The sequence below is a fragment of the Thalassophryne amazonica genome, chromosome 9 (assembly GCF_902500255.1).
Source record: "Thalassophryne amazonica chromosome 9, fThaAma1.1, whole genome shotgun sequence".
Classification (NCBI taxonomy): Eukaryota; Metazoa; Chordata; class Actinopteri; order Batrachoidiformes; family Batrachoididae; genus Thalassophryne; species Thalassophryne amazonica.
In genome coordinates, this window is record NC_047111.1 from 42,254,190 (window position 1) to 42,277,250 (window position 23,061).

The 23,061-nt window shown below is 45.9% G+C and overlaps 1 protein-coding gene across 2 annotated transcripts; it reads left to right on the forward strand.

Annotated features, from left to right (window-relative positions):
* Window positions 1–17,810: 17,810 nt before the first annotated feature.
* cdkn2aipnl (CDKN2A interacting protein N-terminal like) lies at window positions 17,811–21,894 on the forward strand. Of its 2 annotated transcripts, none has more exons than XM_034177961.1 (3): window positions 17,811–18,068; window positions 18,479–18,584; window positions 21,881–21,894. In XM_034177961.1, exons 1-3 carry the CDS (start codon window positions 17,857–17,859, stop codon window positions 21,887–21,889), a joined length of 327 nt encoding a protein of 108 aa, XP_034033852.1. In that variant the 5' UTR covers window positions 17,811–17,856; the 3' UTR covers window positions 21,890–21,894. The 2 variants fall into 2 exon arrangements, with proteins under 2 accessions (XP_034033852.1, XP_034033851.1); XM_034177960.1 differs by lacking the exon at window positions 21,881–21,894 and adding an exon at window positions 19,652–19,884.
* The last annotated feature ends 1,167 nt before the right edge of the window (window positions 21,895–23,061 follow it).

A 23,061-nucleotide genomic window follows, 5' to 3' on the forward strand; every position in this document is an offset into this window, starting at 1 on the left:
CAAGAGAAAACACTGGCATTCACCTAAATGGGAAGGGCCCTATCAAGTACTACTCACAACACCCACAGCTTTGAAAATTGGGGAAAGAAGTACATGGATTCATTTAACTCACTGTAAGAAAGTCATTTCTGCAGACACAGACAAACAGTAAGAACAGTAGGACAAGACTAGTAATAGTGTGTGAGCTTGGTGTTAAGATCCAGGTTAGACACGAAAGCTAGCAGAAGACATTAAGAAGCCACTGTTCTGAACATAGGTGTGCTGTAGTGTGCAGAAATGGCGAAAGAAAAAAATAAAAAGAACGAGGGTTTCTGGACCCCACGGACAGTCCTTGTTATGCTACTTTTCTTTTTTGAATTGGGATTATTATTAAAAGCCATGAGCACGGGACATGATAATAAGGATCACATCCGCAGATTGCAGAGACCAAAAAGAAGTAACGAAGACCCCAGTCCGATAATAAATGCCACAGTACATAGCTGTGATGGGAATAATGCGTACCGATTTGGTGTACAAGCCTGCATTCCTAGAAATACTTCTGTGATCATCTCTGTACCATATAGTGCTCTTACCCATGGAATGCCGGATGGTGACAGAGGGACTAATTACGGAAATAGTTTCTCATGGTATATGACCAACGATCAACAAGATAGGAGATGGGAAACGTTGGTAGCCGATGAATGGAGTAGATGGACACCAAGATGGGCACAAACCGAGTGGGCTAAGTACCAGAGTCAAATTCTCAAAATGTATCAAACAGATGATAAGCTGTCTATAGTGGTGAATACCACAGAAAAAGGAACCATATTCCCACCTGATATAGAGGGAGACTGTTGGTTGTTCCTCCTTTGGGTATACAAACAAGGAAAAGATCTGTATTTCCATTTCTTCCTCTGTGAAACAGATAGAGTACAGCAACCAATATTGACCGAATTAAGTACGTCAAAGGGGGTGTCCATACAAGCAAAGGGGGTGCCCATACAAGCAAAGGGGGTGTCTGTACAAGGCACAAAAGACATGAAGGCAGATGACTGGTTCCTAGTAACTACAGGAATTAGTGGACAAAATAACAATTGGCTTTTAATGGCAGAACAAGCAGGACTAGCAGCAAAGAAGGACTGTGTTGTATGTATGGGACCCAGACCTATATTACAGGTAATACCGGCAGCATTACCCAAAGACTGTCTACTGACTGCTATGACACAGACATACATTGCGGCAAACAATTGTTCTAAGTGGGACAAGATCTATCCAGTGACCAAATTGACTAAGATTAAACCTTTATTCTCAAGCAAAGTTGGGCATGCTAACCATACATGTGTACACTTGACAGGGACAAGTAAGACTTTGGGTAGCTTAAACCACACCGCCTGGTGTAAGAATGTGGTCCATAGTACTCCCACATTCAAACCTGTCGGGAGGAGTGACGTATGGTGGTGGTGTGGGGATAACAGAATCTTTGACAGACTGCCACGGAATGTGTCAGGTTATTGTGCATTAATATCATTATTGTTACCAGTTGAAGCCATACCCATGACCCCTGAAGACGTTACGACATATGCAGCCTCTCTTATTCCTGAAGATTGGCAGAAAGGCATAGCCAGACATAGAGTAAAAAGAGATTGGAAAGGAGTGGGAAATCCAACATATATTGATGCAATAGGAGTCCCCAGGGGAGTGCCTGACGAGTATAAACTGGTTGATCAAATAGCAGCTGGATTCGAATCTTCCATCTGTTGGTGGTGTTCAATTAATAAAAACGTGGACAGAATAAACTACATCCACTACAATGTACAGAAATTAGGAAATTGGACTGAGGAAGGATTTAAGGCTGTCCATTCACAGTTAGAAGCCACGTCCCTTATGGCCTTCCAGAATCGTATTGCTCTGGATATGTTGTTGGCAGAGAAAGGAGGTGTTTGTGCCATGTTCGGAGAACAATGCTGCACATTCATTCCCAACAACACGGCTGCAGACGGCAGTCTCACTCAAGCCATTGACGGGCTGAGGACGTTGAACAGGAAGATGAAAGAGCACAGTGGAGTAAACACCGAAGGCTGGGATTGGTGGCTGGAAGGGATGGGAAAATGGAGGTCTTTGATTTCTTCACTATTAGTGTCTATAGCAGTATTTGCTGCAATTCTAACAGTGTGTGGATGTTGTTGTATTCCATGTCTCCGAGGCCTTGTAAATAGAATGATAACCACAGCAATAAGTCCAGGACCAGGAGGGGGTCCGGCATCATATCCACTTCTGGGGACAGACGACGACGAGGAGGACGATGGCTCTCCTGACCTGTACCCAGACCAATGGAAGTATGATGACCCAGACACCGATGATGGTGACAATGATGACATCACCTCTGGGGTGTAAGCCTATAGAGAAAACATACCATGATGAACCTCTTAGTGAAAATCTCAAAAAGAAGTGCTAAGCTGAGTGATGCCTACTGTATGTTTAACAGGCGATAAACAGGAGGGGAATGTTAAAGATTTTGTATATATGTTATCACTGTTAAACATTTGTACATTTGTCTTCTTTCTCATGAGAACGGTGTTGTGCTGTTTTGCACTTCACCCTGAGAATGTACGTGTTATTCAACCTTGTTTTAGCTTTGTCTTCTTTCTCATGAGAACGGTGTTGTGCTGTTTTGCACTTCACCCTGAGAATGTACGTGTTATTCAACCTTGTTTTAGCTTTGTCTTCTTTCTCATGAGAACGGTGTTGTGCTGTTTTGCACCTGTCTTAACCAAGCCTGAGAATTCAATTTTGTTTTAGCACTCTGGGGTCAATCTGAGCTGGGAATGAAGGGCTGGATGTACTTATTATTATAATATAACTTTGTTTTCGCAGCCTCTAACGACTGGGAGTAAGAGAACGTTTTGACTGTTGTGATGTGGTGCTTAGTGTGAAGGAGTGTGAAGGACAGGACACTTCAGGCAGATGCAGAACAGCTGATAACTGCAACAGACGAACGAGATGTGCTGACCTGTGTAAAAGAAAGTGTTCTTCCTTACAGCTGCACTTATTGACGTATGCGTTTATGTTACGGGAAGAAACTTGTCTTGCGTCATCACCCCCACCCTTAGGACAAGTTTTTTGTTTATGTGATGAGGGCGTCTCTTAATAAAAAGAGCGGAAAAGCAGGCCAGACTTTAGTGTAGCCTTGGTGTACAGCCTGACTGCACTCTGCGCGTAAAATTTGACTTTCTGTCTCACTGGTGTTTCTTGACTCTGTTTGTCTTGTTAAAGGTTTTAAAAATGTTTGGAGGAGAAAATACCCAACAACAGTATCAAAAGCTGCACTGAGGTCTAACAGAACAAGCACAGAGATGAGTCCACTGTGTGAGGCCATAAGAAGATCATTTGTAACCTTCACTAATGCTGTTTCTGTACTATGATGAATTCTAAAACCTGACTGAAACTCTTCAAATAGACCATTCCTCTGCAGATGATCAGTTAGCTGTTTTACAACTACCCTTTCAAGAATTTGTGAGAGAAAAGGAAGGTTGGAGATTGGCCTATAATTAGCTAAGATAGCTGGGTCAAGTGATGGCTTTTTAAGTAATGGTTTAATTACTGTCACCTTAAAAGCCTGTGGTACATAGCCAACTAATAAAGATAGATTGATCATATTTAAGATCGAAGCATTAAATAATGGTAGGGCTTCCTTGAGCAGCCTGGTAGGAATGGGGTCTAATAGACATGTTGATGGTTTGGATGAAGTAACTAATGAAAATAAGTCAAACAGAACAATCAGAGAGAAAGAGTCTAACCAAATACCGGCATCACTGAAAGCAGCCAAAGATAACGATACGTCTTTGGGATGGTTATGAGTAATTTTTTATCTAATAGTTAAAATTTTATTAGCAAAGAAAGTCATGAAGTCATTACTAGTTAAAGTTAAAGGAATACTCGGCTCAATAGAGCTCTGATGCTTTGTCAGCCTGGCTACAGTGCTGAAAAGAAACCTGGGGTTGTTCCTATTTTCTTCAATTAGTGATGAGTAGTAAGATGTCCTAGCTTTACGGAGGGCTTTTTTATAGAGCAACAGACTCTTTTTCCAGGCTAAGTGAAGATCTTCTAAATTAGTGAGACGCCATTTCCTCTCCAACTTACGGGTTATCTGCTTTAAGCTGCGAGTTTGTGAGTTATACCACGGAGTCAGGCACTTCTGATTTAAAGCTCTCTTTTTCAGAGGAGCTACAGCATCCAAAGTTGTCTTGAATGAGGATGTAAAACTACTGACGAGATACTCTATCTCACTTACAGAGTTTAGGTAGCTACTCTGCACTGTGTTGGTATAGGGAATCATATCCTTAAACCTAGTTACAGCGCTTTCTGAAAGACTTCTAGTGTAATGAAACTTATTCCCCACTGCTGGGTAGTCCATCAGAGTAAATGTAAATGTTATTAAGAAATGATCAGACAGAAGGGAGTTTTCAGGGAATACTGTTAAGTCTTCAATTTCCATACCATAAGTCAGAACAAGATCTAAGATATGATTAAAGTGGTGGGTGGACTCATTTACATTTTGAGCAAAGCCAATTGAGTCTAATAATAGATTAAATGCAGTGTTGAGGCTGTCATTCTCAGCATCTGTGTGGATGTTAAAATCGCCCACTATAATTATCTTATTTGAGCTAAGCACTAAGTCAGACAAAAGGTCTGAAAATTCACAGAGAAACTCACAGTAACGACCAGGTGGACGATAGATAATAACAAATAAAACTGGTTTTTGGGACTTCCAATTTGGATGGACAAGACTAAGAGTCAAGCTTTCAAATGAATTAAAGCTCTGTCTGGGTTTTTGATTAATTAATAAGATGGAATGGAAGATTGCTGCTAATCCTCCGCCTCGGCCCGTGCTACGAGCATTCTGGCATAGAGGAGGCAAATGAGCGTAAGTGGTCAAAGTACCAGGAGCTGGACGAGCAATGCCATAGAAGAGGCTGGAAATCACACTGCGAGCCCATTGAAGTGGGGTGTAGGGGTTTTGCTGGCCGCTCACTATGCAAGGTGTACTCGCTGCTTGGCATCACAGGGGCTGCAAAACGGAAAGCCATCAAGTCCACCATGGAGGCAGCAGAAACAGCCTCCAGATGGCTTTGGATTAAGAGGAGCGATCTGTGGGCAAATGCTACTGGGACACAAGCCAGGGTCTGATCTTCCCTGGATGGGTCGCCGGAGGGAGGGCGTATGATGTTGAAAGACCCGAAACGGCCGATGAGCTCCAGAACATCACTGAAGATGTGTCCCAGTGCATCTTAGGATGTATCTTTTAGCTATATATATATATATATATATATATATATATATATATATATATAATTTTATTTTATACAGTCTTCGGTTTTCTTCCTCAGTCTTGGATTTTTGCTTAACATGTTACAAACTTTCCTGTCAAGAAACCAATGAGAGCACAGGCTCCCCCAGCAATGTAAACCCAAGAACATCGTGTTTTGGATTCTCTCTCTTTTTTAAAGCTGGCTTCCTGGGCTTCCAGCTGTTGTTGGAATTGGAATTCTTGGCCTTTCAATTCCTTTCTGGCCTCGGTCTTCTGAGCTTCCAGCTTCTGTTGGAAGTACACCTCCTTTTCTTGGAGCCCTTTCTTGTGGTCTTCCTTTATTACATCCAGCTCTTTTTGGGCATAAAGTAAAAGACCGTCCAGCTTCTCTTGATATTGAGCTGCTTGTTCTTTCAGCTCTTTTCCAGCGCTGTTCTTCTGCTCTTCCAGCTTCTTCAAATATTTCTCCTCCTGAGCTTGCAGCTCTGTGATGTGTTTTTCTTTCTGGGCTGCCAGCTCTTGCTTGAAATGAGCTTTCAGACTTTCCAGTTACTTCGTCAGACATTGCTTGTCTTCCTTCATTTTCATTAACTCCTTTTGATGAGCATCTTGTTGTGTGGGCCGCCAGAAGAGGAGGTACTGCTGGCCCACCACCAGAGGGCGCCCTGCCTGAAGTGAGGGCTTCAGGCACCAGAGGGCGCTGCCGCCAAGGACACAGCCGGGGTGACAGCTGTCACTCATTATCTCAGGACAGCTGTCACCCATCTACACTTCGTCAGTCCACACCATAAATACCGGACGTCATCTCCACCTCGTTGCCGAGATATCATCTACCAGTAAAGGTAAAACTCTCAGCCATTGCGTTTGTCTTTTCTGACAAGTGTTTGTTACACAGTGTTTGCAGTCAGTTCCGTGAGTCCTCGCAGCCGGAGGCTGACTGTGAGAGACGTGGAGAGCTGACGTCTTCGCTCCCCACGCTATTCTGTGATACGTACTCTCAACTGCTGCACGTACCTGTTTTCTGGATAGGAGGTGGAGGTGGGATCTCCACCAGCGTTGTTACTGGGTGTACACACACCCACCTCTGATTGTTTCTGCTCCTCGCCAGCAGTACCAGATCTGACGCTCGGAGACGGTGGCCACCTGGGGATTCGGGACTTGGCGACTCCAGTATTCTCCTGGTTCGGTGGCGGAGGAAATCGTGTGGTTCCGGTTCTTCTCAGGACAGACATCTTCTATCCTCGAGCCTGCCCACACGTCCCCTTTGTTGATTGACTATTATCTGACGTACTTGGTTGTGCTCATTCACAACAGTAAAAGTGTTCATATTTGACTCTTTCATTGTCCGTTCATTTACGCCCCCTGTTGTGGGTCCGTGTCACGACACTTTCCCAACAGGATATCTCGGCCACGTCATGGATCCCGAGGGGCATCACCCATCTATTGGACAGCCAATGGAAGAGCAGGTTGCACAGGCGTCTGCAGGAGGCGTGATTGGTGAGTTGCAGCAAATCCTCACCGGCTGTACTGCTCGGTTGGATCAGGTGACCGAGCAAAACGTCATCCTCAATGAGGATGGAGGCTCTCACCGCTCAAGTGGAAGCGCGCGCTCAGGGCACTGCTGCAGCTCCTCCTCCTGCCGACCCGGTGCAGAATATAGACGTTCCACTGGTCGTTCAACGACCCCCCCACCTTCCCCTGAAGCATACATAAGCCCCCCAGAGCCGTACGGGGGTTGTGTGGAGACGTGCGCAGACTTTCTTATGCAGTGTTTGCTCGTCTTTGCACAACGTCCCGTAATGTATGCGTCTGACGCCAGTAAGGTGGCTTATGTCATTAACTTGCTTTGTGGTGAGGCACGCGCTTGGGCTACGGCGCTTTGGGAGCAAAATTCACGGCTCCTTCTCACGTATGCTGGGTTTGTGAGGGAATTCAAAACGGTTTTTGATCACCCTAATAAAGGAGAGACCGCTTCAACAGTGCTGCTGTCAATGAGACAGGGGCGCCGGAGTGCAGCCGCTTATGCAGTCGACTTCTACATCGCGGCTGCGAGGTCCGGCTGGAATAACGCTGCGCTCCGCGCCGCCTTCGTAAACGGACTGTCGTCGGTCCTGAAGGAGCACCTAGTAGCTAAGGACGAACCGCGGGATTTAGATGGGCTTATTGATCTCGTTATACGGTTAGACAATCGGTTAGAGGAACGCCATCGGGAGCGAGATGAAGGACGTGGCCGGGCACCCGCCATCCCTCTCCCTTCCGGTTCCGAACGGGTTCCGCCCTCCCCACGCTCCACGGCCTCAACGCTCTGTGGGGTCACAGCTCCCCCTGCTGACGTTGCTAGGGAAACGCACAGGGCCAAAACGAGAACAGATGACAGAATGAGGAGGCTGGTCCGCGTGGAGTGTTTTCTCTGCAGCTCAAAAGAGCACATACAGAAAAACTGCCCCAAACAGCCAAAACGACAACACTCGCCCTTAGAGGCTGGGCTAAGGGGGGGTCATAACATTCACGTGGGACACACACGTATTGCCACACGACTCCCAGTTACAATCCTGAGCGGGGATTTAACCCTTCAAGCCCCAGCACTGGTGGTCACGGAGTCGGAAGGGAATCTGCTAGACAGCAGATGGGCTAGGGAGGTAGGGCTCCCTCTGGTGGTGCTCCCTTCGCCATTGCAGGTGCGGGCACTAGATGGCACCCTTCTCCCTTTAATCACGCACAAGACACCACCAGTAACTCTGGTGGTGTCTGGAAATCATCGGGAGGAGATCGAGTTTTTTGTGACTCCTTCTACCTCCCGCGTGATTTTGGGCTTCCCGTGGATGTTGAAGCACAATCCCCGGATTGATTGGCCGTCTGGGGTGGTGGTTCAGTGGAGCGAAACCTGCCATCGGGTGTGTTTAGGATCCTCGGTTCCTCCCGATTTACATGCTAAGGAGGAGGTCAAAGTCCCTCCCAATCTGACAGCGGTGCCGGTTGAGTATCACGATCTTGCTGACGTCTTCAGCAAGGATCTGGCACTCACCCTTCCCCCGCACTGTCCGTACGATTGTGCCATTGATTTGATTCCAGGCGTGGAGTTTCCGTCCAGCAGGCTGTACAACCTCTCACGACCTGAGCGCGAATCAATGGAGACCTACATCCGGGACTCATTAGCTGCTGGGCTGATCCGGAATTCCACCTCCCCGATGGGTGCAGGTTTCTTTTTTGTGGGCAAGAAAGATGGCGGACTCCGTCCATGCATTGATTACAGGGGGCTGAATGAGATTACGGTTCACAACCGATACCCGTTGCCGTTGTTAGATTCCGTGTTCACCCCCCTGCATGGAGCCAAAATTTTTACAAAGTTGGATCTTAGGAATGCGTATCACCTGGTTCGGGTCCGGAAGGGTGACGAGTGGAAGACGGCATTTAACACCCCTTTAGTTCACTTCGAGTACCTGCTCATGCCGTTCGGCCTCACTAACGCCCCCGCGACGTTCCAAGCTTTGGTAAATGACGTCTTGCGGGACTTCCTGCACCGATTCGTCTTCGTATATCTGGACGATATACTCATCTTTTCTCCGGACCCTGAGACTCATGTCCAGCATGTACGTCAGGTCCTGCAGCGGTTGTTGGAGAACTGGCTATTTGTGAAGGGCGAGAAGTGCGAGTTCCACCGCACCTCTTTGTCCTTCCTGGGGTTTATCATCTCCTCCAACTCCGTCGCCCCTGATCCGGCCAACGTTGCGGCGGTGAGAGATTGGCCCCAACCAACAAGCCGCAGGAAGCTGCAACAGTTCCTCGGCTTTGCAAATTTCTACAGGAGGTTCATTAAGGGCTACAGTCAGGTAGTTAGCCCCCTGACAGCCCTGATCTCTCCAAAAGTCCCCTTCACCTGGTCGGATCAGTGTGAAGCCGCGTTCAAGGAGTTGAAACGACGGTTCTCGACTGCACCAGTTCTGGTGCAGCCCGACCCTAGTCGCCAGTTCGTGGTTGAAGTGGACGCCTCTGACTCAGGGATAGGAGCCGTGCTTTCCCAGAGCGGAGAGCGATAAGGTTCTTCACCCGTGTGCCTATTTTTCCCGCAGGTTGACCTTGGCCGAACGGAACTATGACGTCGGCAATCGAGAACTCCTTGCGGTGAAAGAGGCTCTTGAGGAGTGGAGACACCTGTTGGAGGGAGCATCTGTGCCATTCACGGTTTTCACTGACCATTGGAACCTGGAGTATATCAGGACCGCCAAGCGGCTGAACCCCAGGCAAGCCCGCTGGTCACTGTTCTTCGGCCGTTTTGACTTCCGGATCACCTATCGCCCCGGGACCAAAAACCAGAGATTGGATGCCTTGTCCCGGGTGCACGAAGATGAAGTCAAAACAGAGCTGTCGGATCCACCGGAGCCCATCATTCCAGAGTCCACTATCGTGGCAACCCTCACCTGGGACGTGGAGAAGACCGTCCGGGAGGCCCTGGAACGGAGCCCGGACCCCGGAACCGGGCCGAGGAACAGACTCTACGTCCCACCAGAAGCCAGAGCTGCGGTTTTGGACTTCTGTCATGGGTCCAAGCTCTCCTGCCATCCAGGGGTGCGAAGGACCGTGGCAGTGGTCCAGCAGCGCTTCTGGTGGGCGTCTATGGAGGCCGACGTCCGGGAGTATATCCAGGCCTGCACCACCTGTGCCAGGGGCAAGGCTGACCATAAGAAAACCCAAGGGCTTCTCCAGCCACTGCCTGTGCCTCATCGCCCCTGGTCCCACATCGGCCTGGATTTCGTCACGGGCCTCCCGCCGTCCCAGGGCAACACCACCATCCTCACGATAGTGGACCGGTTCTCCAAGGCGGCCCACTTCGTGGCCCTCCCGAAGCTCCCTACAGCCCAGGAGACTGCTGACCTCCTGGTCCACCACGTCGTCCGTCTGCATGGGATACCAACAGACATTGTCTCAGATCATGGTCCCCAGTTTTCCTCTCAAGTCTGGAGGAGTTTCTGCAGAGAACTGGGGGCCACCGTGAGCCTCTCGTCCGGGTACCACCCACAGACGAACGGACAGGTAGAACGGGCCAACCAAGAGCTGGAACAGACCCTTCGCTGTGTGACATCCGCGCATCCGACGGCCTGGAGTAACCATCTGGCCTGGATCGAGTATGCCCATAACAGCCAGGTGTCTTCTGCGACCGGCCTCTCCCCGTTTGAGGTATGTCTGGGGTACCAGCCCCCATTGTTTCCCATAGTGGAGGGGGAGGTCGGTGTGCCCTCGGTCCAGGCCCACCTGCGGAGGTGCCGTCGGGTGTGGCGCACCGCCCGTTCTGCCTTGTTGAAGGCCCGGACGAAGGCTAAGGCCCATGCAGACCGCCGGCGGTCCCCGGCCCCTGCATACCAGCCCAGGCAGGAGGTGTGGCTATCCACAAAGGACATCCCCCTCCAAGTGGACTCACCCAAGTTAAAGTAAGTAAGTAAGTAAACTTTATTTATATAGCACTTTTCACAGACCAGGGTCACAAAGTGCTTCACATGATAAAATCAATAAATACAAAAGAACACATACAAACATTTAAAAGAAAATCAAGCTAAAATGCAATTTTAAAAAGGTGAGTCTTAAGTTGCTTTTTAAAAACATCGACAGAGTCTATCGAGCGAAGGGAGCAGGGAAGCTCATTCCAAAGGCGCGGCGCCATGGCTTTAAAAGATCTGTCCCCTTGAGTTTTAAAACAGGTACGGAGAACCATCAGCAGGTTCAGGTTGGAGGACCTCAGGCCCCTGGTGGACACATACGGTTGGATCAGTTCCTTGATGTATTCCGGAGCCTGCCCATGCAGAGCTCTAAATGTAAGCACCAGGATTTTATAATTTGTCCTAAACGAGACAGGGAGCCAATGCAGGGACTTGAGTATTGGGCTAATATGGGCTCTCCTGTGGGTGCAGGTCAGAAGCCGTGCAGCAGAGTTTTGCACAACCTGCAAACGAGCCAGTTCTTTCTTATTAAGACACGTGAACAGGCTGTTACAGTAATCCAGTCACAAAGATATAAAAGCATGTACAATCATCTCTAACTCTTCAAAAGACACCATTTTTCGAAGTTTAGAGATATTCCGGATCTGGAAAAAACAATTCCTAACTAACTGTTTCGTATGATGTTCCAGAGACATCCCTTTATCCAAGATAATGCCAAGACTGCGCAGGCTGCCCTTAACTGAACTATTCTGTTCACCAAGGTGCAGCCTAATAGCAGGCACGGCACTCTCCAGAGCAACAATCAATGTTTCAGTCTTATCAGAGTTCAGCTGCAAGCTGTTTTCACTGAGCCATTCCTTAACTTTGGTGAGACAATTGGTTAAAGAATTGAGTTTCTGGGTCTCAGTTGTTTTAAAGGAGCAGTACAGCTGCAGGTCATCAGCATAGAGATGATAGGATACGTCACAAAACTGCTGGATCAACTTGCCGAGAGGGATGATATACAAAAGAAATAAAATAGGTCCCAGAACCGAGCCCTGCGGCACACCCCACAAAAGGTCAGCAGACTCAGACATCACATTATCAACAGACACACTAAAAGTTCTACCAACCAGGTAGGAGCTAAACCACTCTAATACAGGACCCGACATCCCCACCAGATCCTGTACTCTCCTGATCAGGATGCCATGGTCAACTGTGTCAAATGCAGATGAACAAAACCAAGACAGTGCATTTGCCAGTGTCAGCGGCCATCATAATGTCACTCGACACTTTCAACAGAGCTGTTTCAGTGGAGTGAAACTCACGGTACCCAGATTGAAAAGTGTCATAAATGTTGTTAGTCTACAAAAAGAAAGTTAGTTGGGCACAGACCAATTTTTCCAGGACTTTAGCCAGGAAGGGGGTTTTTGATATTGGCCTAAAGTGCTTCAGATCTGTAGGGTCCACTCAAGCTTTCTTAAGCTGTGGCTCCACAACAGCATGCTTAAAAGAACTGGGGAACATACCAGTCGACAGGGACATATTAAACATTTTGGCAACACATGGCCCAATAGAATCAAATACATTCATGAAAAGTCTAAAAGGAAGAGCATCTAGTGTACTAGAAGATGGTTTCATTTTGCTGATAATGGATAAAATGTCCTCCTGTGTAATAGGAGCAAATGATGCCCAGCATTGAGGGGGTGGTCCCATATGCTGGGGGCCTTGACAAGGTGGCACTGACTGTGGCAGTCTATCTTTTATAGCCCTGACCTTATCAATAAAGAAAGTCAGAAACTCATCACTAGTAGTTTTATAGTGAACAGGAGTGACATAAGTAGCAGGTGCCACAATAGAGCTAATAGTTTCAAAGAGCGCCTTGGGATTTCCTCTGTTAGAGGAAATCAGCAGATTGAAGTAGTTTGCCCTGGCCTCTTCTAACATCTTATTTAGGGAGGCTATTAGGTCTCTCAAATGCAGCCTGTGGACCTCCAATTTTGTAGATTTCCACAAGCGTTCAATATGACGACAAGATCTCCTTAGATTCATGATTGCATCATTAATCCAGGGGCAGAACTTTTCACGAGATGCATTCTTAGATTTAAGTGGTGCAACTTGATCCAAGATGGTTGCACAGTGACCGTTAAAGCTGTCCACAAGGCCATCAATTTCAGTGCATTCACTAAAAAGAAGAGGATCAAACTTATCACAAAAATGTGTGGATGTTGCCCCTGTGATAATCCTCCTTTCTGCCTTGGAGAGCACAGGCCTTGGCTGAGACGGCACCCTCAAGTCAAAGAGAACACAGGAGTGGTCGCTCAACAGAACATCCTCTACGCACACATCAGTAACATGCAGACCCAATGTGAAGACCAGATCCAAAGTATGGCCTTTACTATGGGTGGGGCCTGACACATGCTGTTTAAAATTAAATGTCTCAGTCACTGATAAAAGTTCTACAGCATGACTTGATGTGTCATTGTCAAAGTGCAAATTAAAATCCCCCATAATTAAAACCCTTTCCAATCGAATTATGGATGTTAAAAGGTCTGTAAAATCCTTTAAAAAGGTCCCAGCAGGGCCTGGGGGGCGATAAATCAAAATACAATAAAAAGTATCTGAGGAACCAACTTCCATCATAAGTACCTCAAAAGAGGCGGCGTGATCTGTGTTCGTATGTCTGCATGTGAACCTGTCCTGGTACACAGCAGCCAGGCCCCCACCACGGTGAGAGGGGCGGGGCTTTCCCACAACTAAACAGCCAGCTGGACAGAGCTCATTTAAATGTATGAACTCGTTCTCCCTCTGCCACGTTTCAGTGAGGAAAAGGAAATCCAGGTTCCTCCTGACAAAAAGTTCATTAATAGAGAATGCTTTATTTGTGATGGAGCGTGCATTCAATAATCCGATCCGACTCAGCGATGATGCCTCGGTCGAGCCAGCAGGAAGCAGCGGGATTGGCTGCAGGCATCTCCCACGGTCATGTGACATCCAGCTATACCGGCACAGCCCACGTCGCTCCCAGGATGTACACAAAGACGGCCGAGATGAGCCAGGGATCCAGGCGGGACGTCCATCAGGGATACAGCGATGCAAGGGCCAACCACTGCTGCATGGAGGGATCGCGGAGAGCGTTAGCAGAGCAGCACCGCCAGCCATGTCCTGCTGAAGAGAAACGGGGCACAGCCAGCTGTAGCTTCGGTATGAGCGAGCCACAGACCTCGCCTCACATTTTACCCGAAACTGGATGCCCGCTCTGCAACCTCGAGGCTTTGAAGATTTCCTCTTGGACCCCTTTTTGGAATTACCTAGACGATGCAATAACAACAGGTATTCCTGGGAGGAGGGCGAGCACACAAACAGGGGTGGGAAAGTTTGTTTGTATCTGTCCCAGTCATTAAAAAGGCATTCCATTGACTCTTTGATTTGAAAAAGACAGCCTCGATCATAACTCCTTACAGCATCGACACAGTCGCAGTCCGTCACAACTGATATCACGGCACAGACGACCAGAAACATGACAGAAAGTCGGCACATTAGCAGGCAAGACACAGCCCAAACAAACACAGGCGCCATCTTGCCCCAGAGAAGGACCGATACGTAGGACCATTCAAGATCCTCAAGATCCTCAGTCCTGCCACAGCGAAGCTCCAACTCCCGGCTTCGCTGCGGATCCACCCCATTTTCCACGTCTCCAGACTGAAAACGTACCACACCTCACCCCTCTGTGCTCCCGCTCCGGCGCCGCCTCCTGCCCGCATCATTGACGGGGAGCCGGCTTGGACCGTGCGCCGGCTCCTGGACGTCCGCCGGATGGGCCGGGGGTTCCAGTATCTGGTGGACTGGGAGGGGTATGGACCCGAAGAACGCTCCTGGGTAAAAAGGAGCTTCATCCTGGACCCGGCCCTTCTGGCTGATTTCTACCTCCGCCATCCGGACAAACCTGGTCGGGCGCCAGGAGGCGCCCGTTGAGGTGGGGGTCCTGTTGTGTGGGCCGCCAGAAGAGGAGGTACTGCTGGCCCACCACCAGAGGGCACCCTGCCTGAAGTGCGGGCTTCAGGCACCAGAGGGCGCTGCCGCCAAGGACACAGCCAGGGTGACAGCTGTCACTCATTATCTCAGGACAGCTGTCACCCATCTACACTTCATCAGTCCACACCATAAATACCAGACGTCATCTCCACTTCGTTGCCGAGATATCATCTACCAGTAAAGGTAAAACTCTCAGCCGTTGCGTTTGTCTTTTCTGACAAGTGTTTGTTACACAGTGTTTGCAGTCAGTTCCGTGAGTGCTCGCAGCCGGAGGCTGAGTGTAAGAGACGTGGAGAGCTGACGTCTTCGCTCCCCACGCTATTCTGTGATAAGTACTCTCAACTGCTGCACGTACCTGTTTTCTGGATAGGAGGTGGAGGTGGGATCTCCACCAGCGTTGTTACTGGGTGTACACACACCCACCTCTGATTGTTTCTGCTCCTCGCCAGCAGTACCAGATCCGACGCTCGGAGACGGTGGCCACCTGGGGATTCGGGACTTGGCGGCTCCAGTATTCTCCTGGTTCGGTGGCGGAGGAAATCGTGTGGTTCCGGTTCTTCTCAGGACAGACGTCTTCTATCCTCGAGCCTGCCCACACGTCCCCTTTGTTGATTGACTATTATCTGACATTCTGTAATCTGCTGTACTTGGTTGTGCTCATTCACAACAGTAAAAGTGTTCATATTTGACTCTTTCATTGTCCGTTCATTTACGCCCCCTGTTGTGGGTCCGTGTCACGACACTTTCCCAACACATCTGGCAGGTTTTGAGTGGTCGTCATCACTGTGCTGACCTGGATCTTTGCAGGTTTCACATGCTGCACAGGTCGACGTTGCTCATCCAGATGCTCCTTTCGTGGTGTTTCTGCCACCAGTGTCCTCCTGTTGCGCGCTGCTTCATATCACTGTGCAGAAGAAAGAAAGAAAAACATCACAAAGTGTTTTCTTTTCATCTGACTTGTCAGTTGCACTGAAATAAATACAAATAATTGGGGTGATTGCCCTTCTCAAGCACTTTGCAGTGATTTTTGTTGAGATTTGGCCCTAAGTAAATAAATTAAATTGTAGATCTCTTTATTTTTTAATCAGGTTAGTCCCATTGAGATTGAGATCTCTTTTGCAAAGGAGACCTGGACAGTTATAAAGTTTACAATTCACCTAACCTGCATGTCTTTAAATGTGGGAGGAAACCCACGCAAACACGGTGAGAACATGCAAACTCCACACAGAAAGACCTCAGGTGGGAATCAAACCCATGACCTTCTTGCTGTGAGGCAGCAGTGCTAACCACTAAGCCACCCGTGTTGCCCATTTGCTTTTTCTGGAGATGCCGTGTCGACCCTGAGGTCCACTGGAACTTAGAACTGCAGAGTCAAATTTCTACTCAGTCATATAGCTGCTGTCAAAGTTCTTATCTAATCATCATGTTGCAGTGACAACTGAGTGGAAAATGTCAGCAGTTAAGCCTCGTGAGCCAGAATTATTCAGGTGGTTAAACTTGTCAATAAATATAACTCCATGTGTGTGCACCCGTCTCTCAAACAGGTGCACAAACTAACTAACTGAGTGCCTAGGAGGTCCCAAAATATAAACCCACCTCCCAGTGTTTAAATGGACAATAATATCTTGATTAAGACATTGAGGCTCAAAACATGTAATGTCATTTGACTCACCCTGTCCCTGCAGGGAGGAAGATTGAATTTTGATTGAGTGTCTTTGTTAATGTAATCTTGGAGAATGAAATTCCTCTTCTGTCTGACCGGTGCCTCTGAATCACAAGCATGCAGCCTTGAAGCACCGTTCCTCCTCTTCTTTGTCTCCATAGAGCAGGGGTGGGCAACTTGTTCCAGAAAGGGCCAAGAGGGTGCAGGTTTTCTTTGCAGCCACTGACTCCACCAGGTGATTTCACTGATTAATATCACTTTGAGCAGATGGAATCAGTTAATCAGTGAAATCACCTGATGGAATCAGTGGCTGCAAAGAAAACCTGCACCCTCTTGGCCCTTTCTGGAACAAGTTGCCCACTCCTGCCATAGAGGGTTGAACTGGCTTCACCTGCAGGATGAAGGCGGGCTATTCATCATCCGACCATGTCTCCTGTGAATTAGGAAGAAGGAAGAAGAGCTTTTGATGTCATTGCACATACATTGATACATAAATCCTAATCACAGTTAGTCCCAATCCCACCACTGGGGGCGGTGGTCGGCCACAGTCCAGTGCCTTGGAACCAACTCCAGATGATCAAAGTAAGAGAAAGAAGCATGACCCTAATGTACATGTTTTTGTTGGTGGGAGGAAACCCACTCAGACACGGGGAGAACATCCAGACTCCACACAGAAAGGAACCTGGCATGGGTGGACTCAATCTGTAGACTTTCTTGCTGTGAGACCATAGTGCTAACCTCTGAGCCACAGTGATTTATTTGTTTAAATAGAAATACAGCAGGTTAGAATTGAACCAGGAATCAGATGGTGTAATTAGGGAAAAAAAACCAAAAAAAAAAAACCAAACTTACCTTTGTTGGTGCTGTGTGAGACATTCTGGCTGTCTGATAATCAATCGGCTTCTATTAAAATTAGTGCTGTTTAATAGGTTGTTGGTAATGATCAGCTTCTATTCAAATTAGTGATGTTAACAGCTCACTGGTTGTGATCAACTATGACACTTTGTCTTGTTAGTAGCTGGGAAAGAAGAGTTGAAGATGATGTCTTTAGTCATGTCTTTAGTCTTTGCACACACGCATCATAAAGCAACAAACCATTCTGTGTTGTAGTTCAAAGCAACACCGGTGGGTGTCGCTGCAAAAACTAAATAGAGCCGTAAACCAAAACAGAAGAAGAGAACTTTGTTTCATTGAGCAACTTACTTAGTTTACCTGGTACACAGTTCACAGCCAAAGCAGTTAAAATGATTTTCTGATGAAAACACAACTTGGAAAGAGACTTTAGGGATTTTTTTTTCTTTTTCAATTTAGGCGTTCATTGACATCCCAAAGTGATCACACCTCAGCCCAGTAGCTGGCGGTAATGCACTAAGTTTGAAGCTGCCCTTGAAAGTCACAGAAGAAGAAGAACAACAGCAACAGAAGAAGAGTGAACTTCCTGTTTTGTTTTTGAAGCAACGATGTCTTCTCTCGATGTTTTGGATTTTATTCAGCAAAACAGGGCGCTGGCAGAGCAGGTGGAAACATTCCGTGGAATTTGGGAAAGTGACAAACACTGGGAGGCCAGGAGGGAGTTTATTCTGCGGAACATGAGCCAGTTTGACGATCTGCACCGAGACCATCTGCTTTCTTTGTCCATGGTTTGGGCCAACCACGTGTTTATGGGCTGTCGGTGAGCAAAAACTTAAAAAACGTGAATAACTTTAGTGAAACATTAAGAGGCGATTTTTACCCGAGGCCATCAAATGTAGCCATCGGGTATTGTGAAGACGTTTCGTCTGTCTGTCTGTGCTCAGCATAAGTCCAATCCTATTTCTGTCAGGGTCTTCAAACATTCTTAGGACACAGACCTTGGACAAGTTCAAAGATGGCTAACCTTGACCTATTTTAAAGGGTCAAAAGGTCACATTCTACACACTCTTTCATTGCTTACATGCTCATATGGCTGAGGGCATTTTAGCATTGCGTTATATTTAAAGTTGCCATCACCAAAAGAACATATATACTCTGTGTTGATCAACTAGTTTGAAGCATTTAATTAATTGAAAACGTAATAGAACCTTTCCTGTGTGTTTATGACAGCTACAGTTCTGAGCTCCTGGAGAAAGTGAAAGAAATGGCTGAAGGCGTGGTGGTGGAGGATGCACCCATCTTCAGAACAAGAGATGAGATTATGAAGCAGCAACAGGTACATTGTAGTTTGACAAGTATTTATCCCTGACAATGTTTGGTTACATTTGCCGTCTATTGCAGCGCGTTGAATTTGAAATCAAATGTGAGACGTCAAAGTGCAACATAAAGAACTCTTTCCCACTAAGCTTTTTAACCCTAGAACACTATCGCCGGGTAATTTTCATCCGAGCAAATGTAATTATGTGATTTTCATTATGTTTTCTGAGTGTCATGGGTCTCTGGGTAGCTTCAGCATCATCTTTGACATCTTTGATGGTATGGGGGTTTTCCTAGTCCAAAACCCACTTTTTTCTACAGGCACATCTTTGCGTGATTTTCACCCAGCAATAGTGATTGAGATTAAAGTAGGTTTTGGGTGGATTCCACCCGGGGATAGTGTTAGTGTATAAAAGTTACTGAGTTTTACAACAAAACAAAAGGTGTTGATACTTTTGATCAGATGTGTGCTTACTGTGGCTGTGGAAGAAAGACCAAGAGATGACTCCTGTGCATTTTCTATGGCATGATAAATGCTAGTGTGATAAACTCATGGATCATACACAAGGAGAATGCGATGAAGAGAGGTGACAACAACCTGCAGAGGAGGCCTTATATGCAGGCTTTAGCACTGGCACTTATCAAACCATGGGCAGAGCAGAGGTTCCTCTCTTCAAATCTGTCATGTCAACTCAGAATCCTGATCTCTACCGTGCTCGACATCCCTTCCCTGGCACTCTTGCAAGTGAGGCAGGACTAGTGGCAGCAGAAAGCAGTAGTCCCTTAGTGAGGTCTGCCCACTGCCCCTCAGGGTCGGACAGGAAGACACGACACAGGTGCCACATCTGCCGTCGACCAGTGTCTCCATGCCATTACTTCCCTGCATGTACTGACTACATGTAAGGAATAAGGTAAGTAAAAGTGGTCCTGGAATTTGCATGTTATCTTTATTTAGTCCAGTATTTATGAATAACTATCACAAAGTGGTGATTTCCAAGGGAATTCATATAATGATAAAAATATTTTAGTCAGCTGGTCATTTTTACCCATTCAAAATATGCCATATTTTGTTTGTCTCTCCTACAGCTGTTTGTGTGCCAAGGAGATTGAGCCTGCACCACGGAAGTCTCAAATACCCCAGGAATGGGTAGACCAAGAAACAAGTTTCCAGCTTCATTATTTTTTCTTTTAGGAATTTTTTGTTCTCAAATTTCTAATTTTGCCGTAATTTTGGAGCATTTTGAGATGGTCCCCTCATTGTACCCTTTTTTCATTTTGTTAGACATGGCACAGTTTAAAATAAAAGAACACTACTCTTATTTGTCATGTATTGTCATATTTTGATATATTTTAATGACAAGTACTTTTTATTGGGTATATTACATCTGGTAAAAATCACCCGGTGTTAGTGATGGTGTTACTGATTTGAGCAATAGTGTTCTAGGGTTAATAAACTGGGGCTTGAACCCTCAAACAAACCATAATCTGATTTTCAGATCACTGATTCAGAACCTGCTTCAATGAAAACTTCAGTCTTGTTTAAGATCACCTGCACCTGTTTGGACTCACCTCCACCATAAATCTCACAGAGGACCTTATGGATGGTTGAGTGTTACCATGAAGATGTCCCCATCCCCTCATGGTTTGGTACTCTGTCTGCTCTAAAATGTATTTATGCCTTGTTACTTACAATTGTGTGCGGAAATTTAGATACACCCATCACGGGCATGGAGGTCGTGGTAATTTTGGGCTTTTAATGATGTCTTTGAGCTGTTCTTTTGCTAAGATTGAATGATTGTACAGCATACATCATTAATGACTTGGTATAGAAGTCTGATTTTATTTTGGATCATAATTATACATACAGGCTCAAATATATACATACATTCACTTAAATCTTTTAATAAGTGGTGCTGAAGGTTCTAGTGCGTCTTTTAAAGCGACAAGGCCTATTGCCTCCTTGTTAGTGATCACGATTAACTACAACTGCTAGTTTCTCTTTGCCAGCATAAAAAGGGTGTGTTTGACAGCACTGATTGGACTGACCAATGCTCAGAACAATAGGAAAGTCCAAGGAACTCAGTGAAGCTCTAAGGACAATTGTAGATTGAAAGAACTTGGGAAGGTCTCTCTGAGCCATTTCTAAACAACTGCAGTTTCCAAGATTATCAGTTCAAACAATTTTTCTTAAGTACAAATGAGTCCTGTGTGTCATCATTTTGCCAAGTTCTGGAAGAAGACCCAAACCATCGCCCTCAGATGAGAAGAAATTGGTTAGGATGTTCAGGAACAACCCAGGAGCCACAGAGGCTCAGGCCTCTCATGACCTTTAAACTGCTGGAACACCAGCGTCACTGTCCTCAGTGGCATGGGGTGTTCCAACAGGACAGTGATCCCAAACACACATCAAAACTGGTTCTGGGTTGAATAAAGCAGGTATCTGGAATGAGCTTCCCAAAGCCCTGACCTCAACCCTATTGAAAATTTGTGGGCTACACTGAAAAGCTTGGTCCATGCCAAGAAACCAACCAAAATGAACTTTTCCAGTTCTGCCAAGAAGAGTGGACAAATATCCAGCCAGAATTATGCCGGAAGCTTGTTGGTTGCTACCAAAAGCACCTGGTTGAGGTGCAGCTTGCTTTGGAACATTTAACCAAATATTCGTATATATTTGAGCCTGTGTGTATAATCTTGACCCTGCATAGATTAGAGAAGACCTTAAATAAATTCTAACTTGTCCACTCAGTTCTTCTTTTTTAGTCATTAATGATGTATGATGTACAATCATTCCACTCTGGCAAAAGAACAGTTCAAAGACATAATTAAAAGCCCAAAATTACAATGTCATCCATGCCTATGATGAGTACGTACGGTTGTTTGTGTACTTTTAGTGAGACAATATACTTCCTGAAGAAAATTTGTCTGATTTGTGTTGATTATAAAATAACTGCTGCTTTGGAACAATAAAGAACAGTGAGACAAACTCACAAAGTTTTTGGGAAGAGCAGATGATGACTTAGTAGTATTTTATTTTATTTTTTACTTGCTTGTAAATGCTTTTGATCCCTTGAAATTTAGATACCATATTGCGTTATGTTGTTCAGATCTGGATATTTTCAGACACTTTAAAGCTGATGTCTGCACTTTGGGATCATATTTTTTTGTTCTCTCCACCACCACCCCCCGCCACACACACACACACACCAAATCTACTCCAGCCGTTTTAGAATAAAATCACTTTTGTCCAAATATATATGATTTCAGGCATACATGTGTGGATGGAAAAATGTCATGCGTGTCTCTCTCGTCTGGCAGGGCCGATGACAGGAGAACTCACAGACCAGGTTCCTCTTCAGATGTTTCTGGATTGGTGCCCATCCAGGCTGACTTGCAGCAAACTATTTTCGTTGTTTTTCTCCAGACTGTTGACCACAGCACAGGGATTATGGCGATGTTTTGATGCACGGTGGGAACTTCATGACTCAGCTGTGCATCACAATGATTCTTTTGGAATGCTTTAATACTTGTCATTTTATTGTGGACTGATTTTTTTTTTTTTTTTAATCCTGTTGAGGTCTTGCCCCCATGTTTACATGACCATAATCATCAGATAACTAATAATCTGACCTCTCACATTTACATGATCTACAGTAATCTGATAATCAGAAAACCTGGTTTGCATGATTTTAGTTCATTACTTGGATTTCTTTCAAAGTGGAGAAAAAGAAAGGACAGCTCTTGAAAAGCATAGACATCCATCCATCCATCCATCCATCTCTCTCTCTCTCTCTCAGAGGTGGTTAGCAGAGTTGGGTGTCCTTGTGCACGAGATGCAGTGCCCTCCTAAAGTATTTGGCCATTTGATACTTCATACATTTTAATTTATGCCATTTCAAATACATAAAATAAATCAGGCTTCTCAGTATAAAAATTTCTAAAATTATCTTCCTTAAACTCAAACCCAAAGCAAATCTCTACAACTTGATATAAATTAATTCAAAATAAAAAAAAGCCAAGATAATGGGTTGCATAAGTAATGGGCCCCTTTGGTATAATACCTGTGAATAATCAGTTTTATTGCCAGTTTTCTTCAGACAAGTCAGGGGATGGATACATGAACATTTCAAAGTCACTGAATGTGTCTCAAACTTTATTTACATCAATTATGAAGAAATACCAGCAGTATGGCACTCTGTGGTAAATCTGTGTGGAGTACACAGTTCTCAAAAACTGAGTGACTGTGCAAGAAGGAGACACGTGAGGGAAGACACCAAGACAACCCAGAAGTTACAGGCTTCTGTGGCTGTGATTGGAGAAATTGTGCATAGTGCATGTTTTCCATTTTGTATCCCCAGTTATATAGCTTTAGGATGAAGTGGCACAGAGGAGGGTTTTCTTTCACCAAAACATCAAATCTAGGCTTGCATCTCAGATGTACCTTTGGACAAATTGTAGCTTAACTTTCAGGTCTTCTTTTTAAGAAAATGTACTGAAGA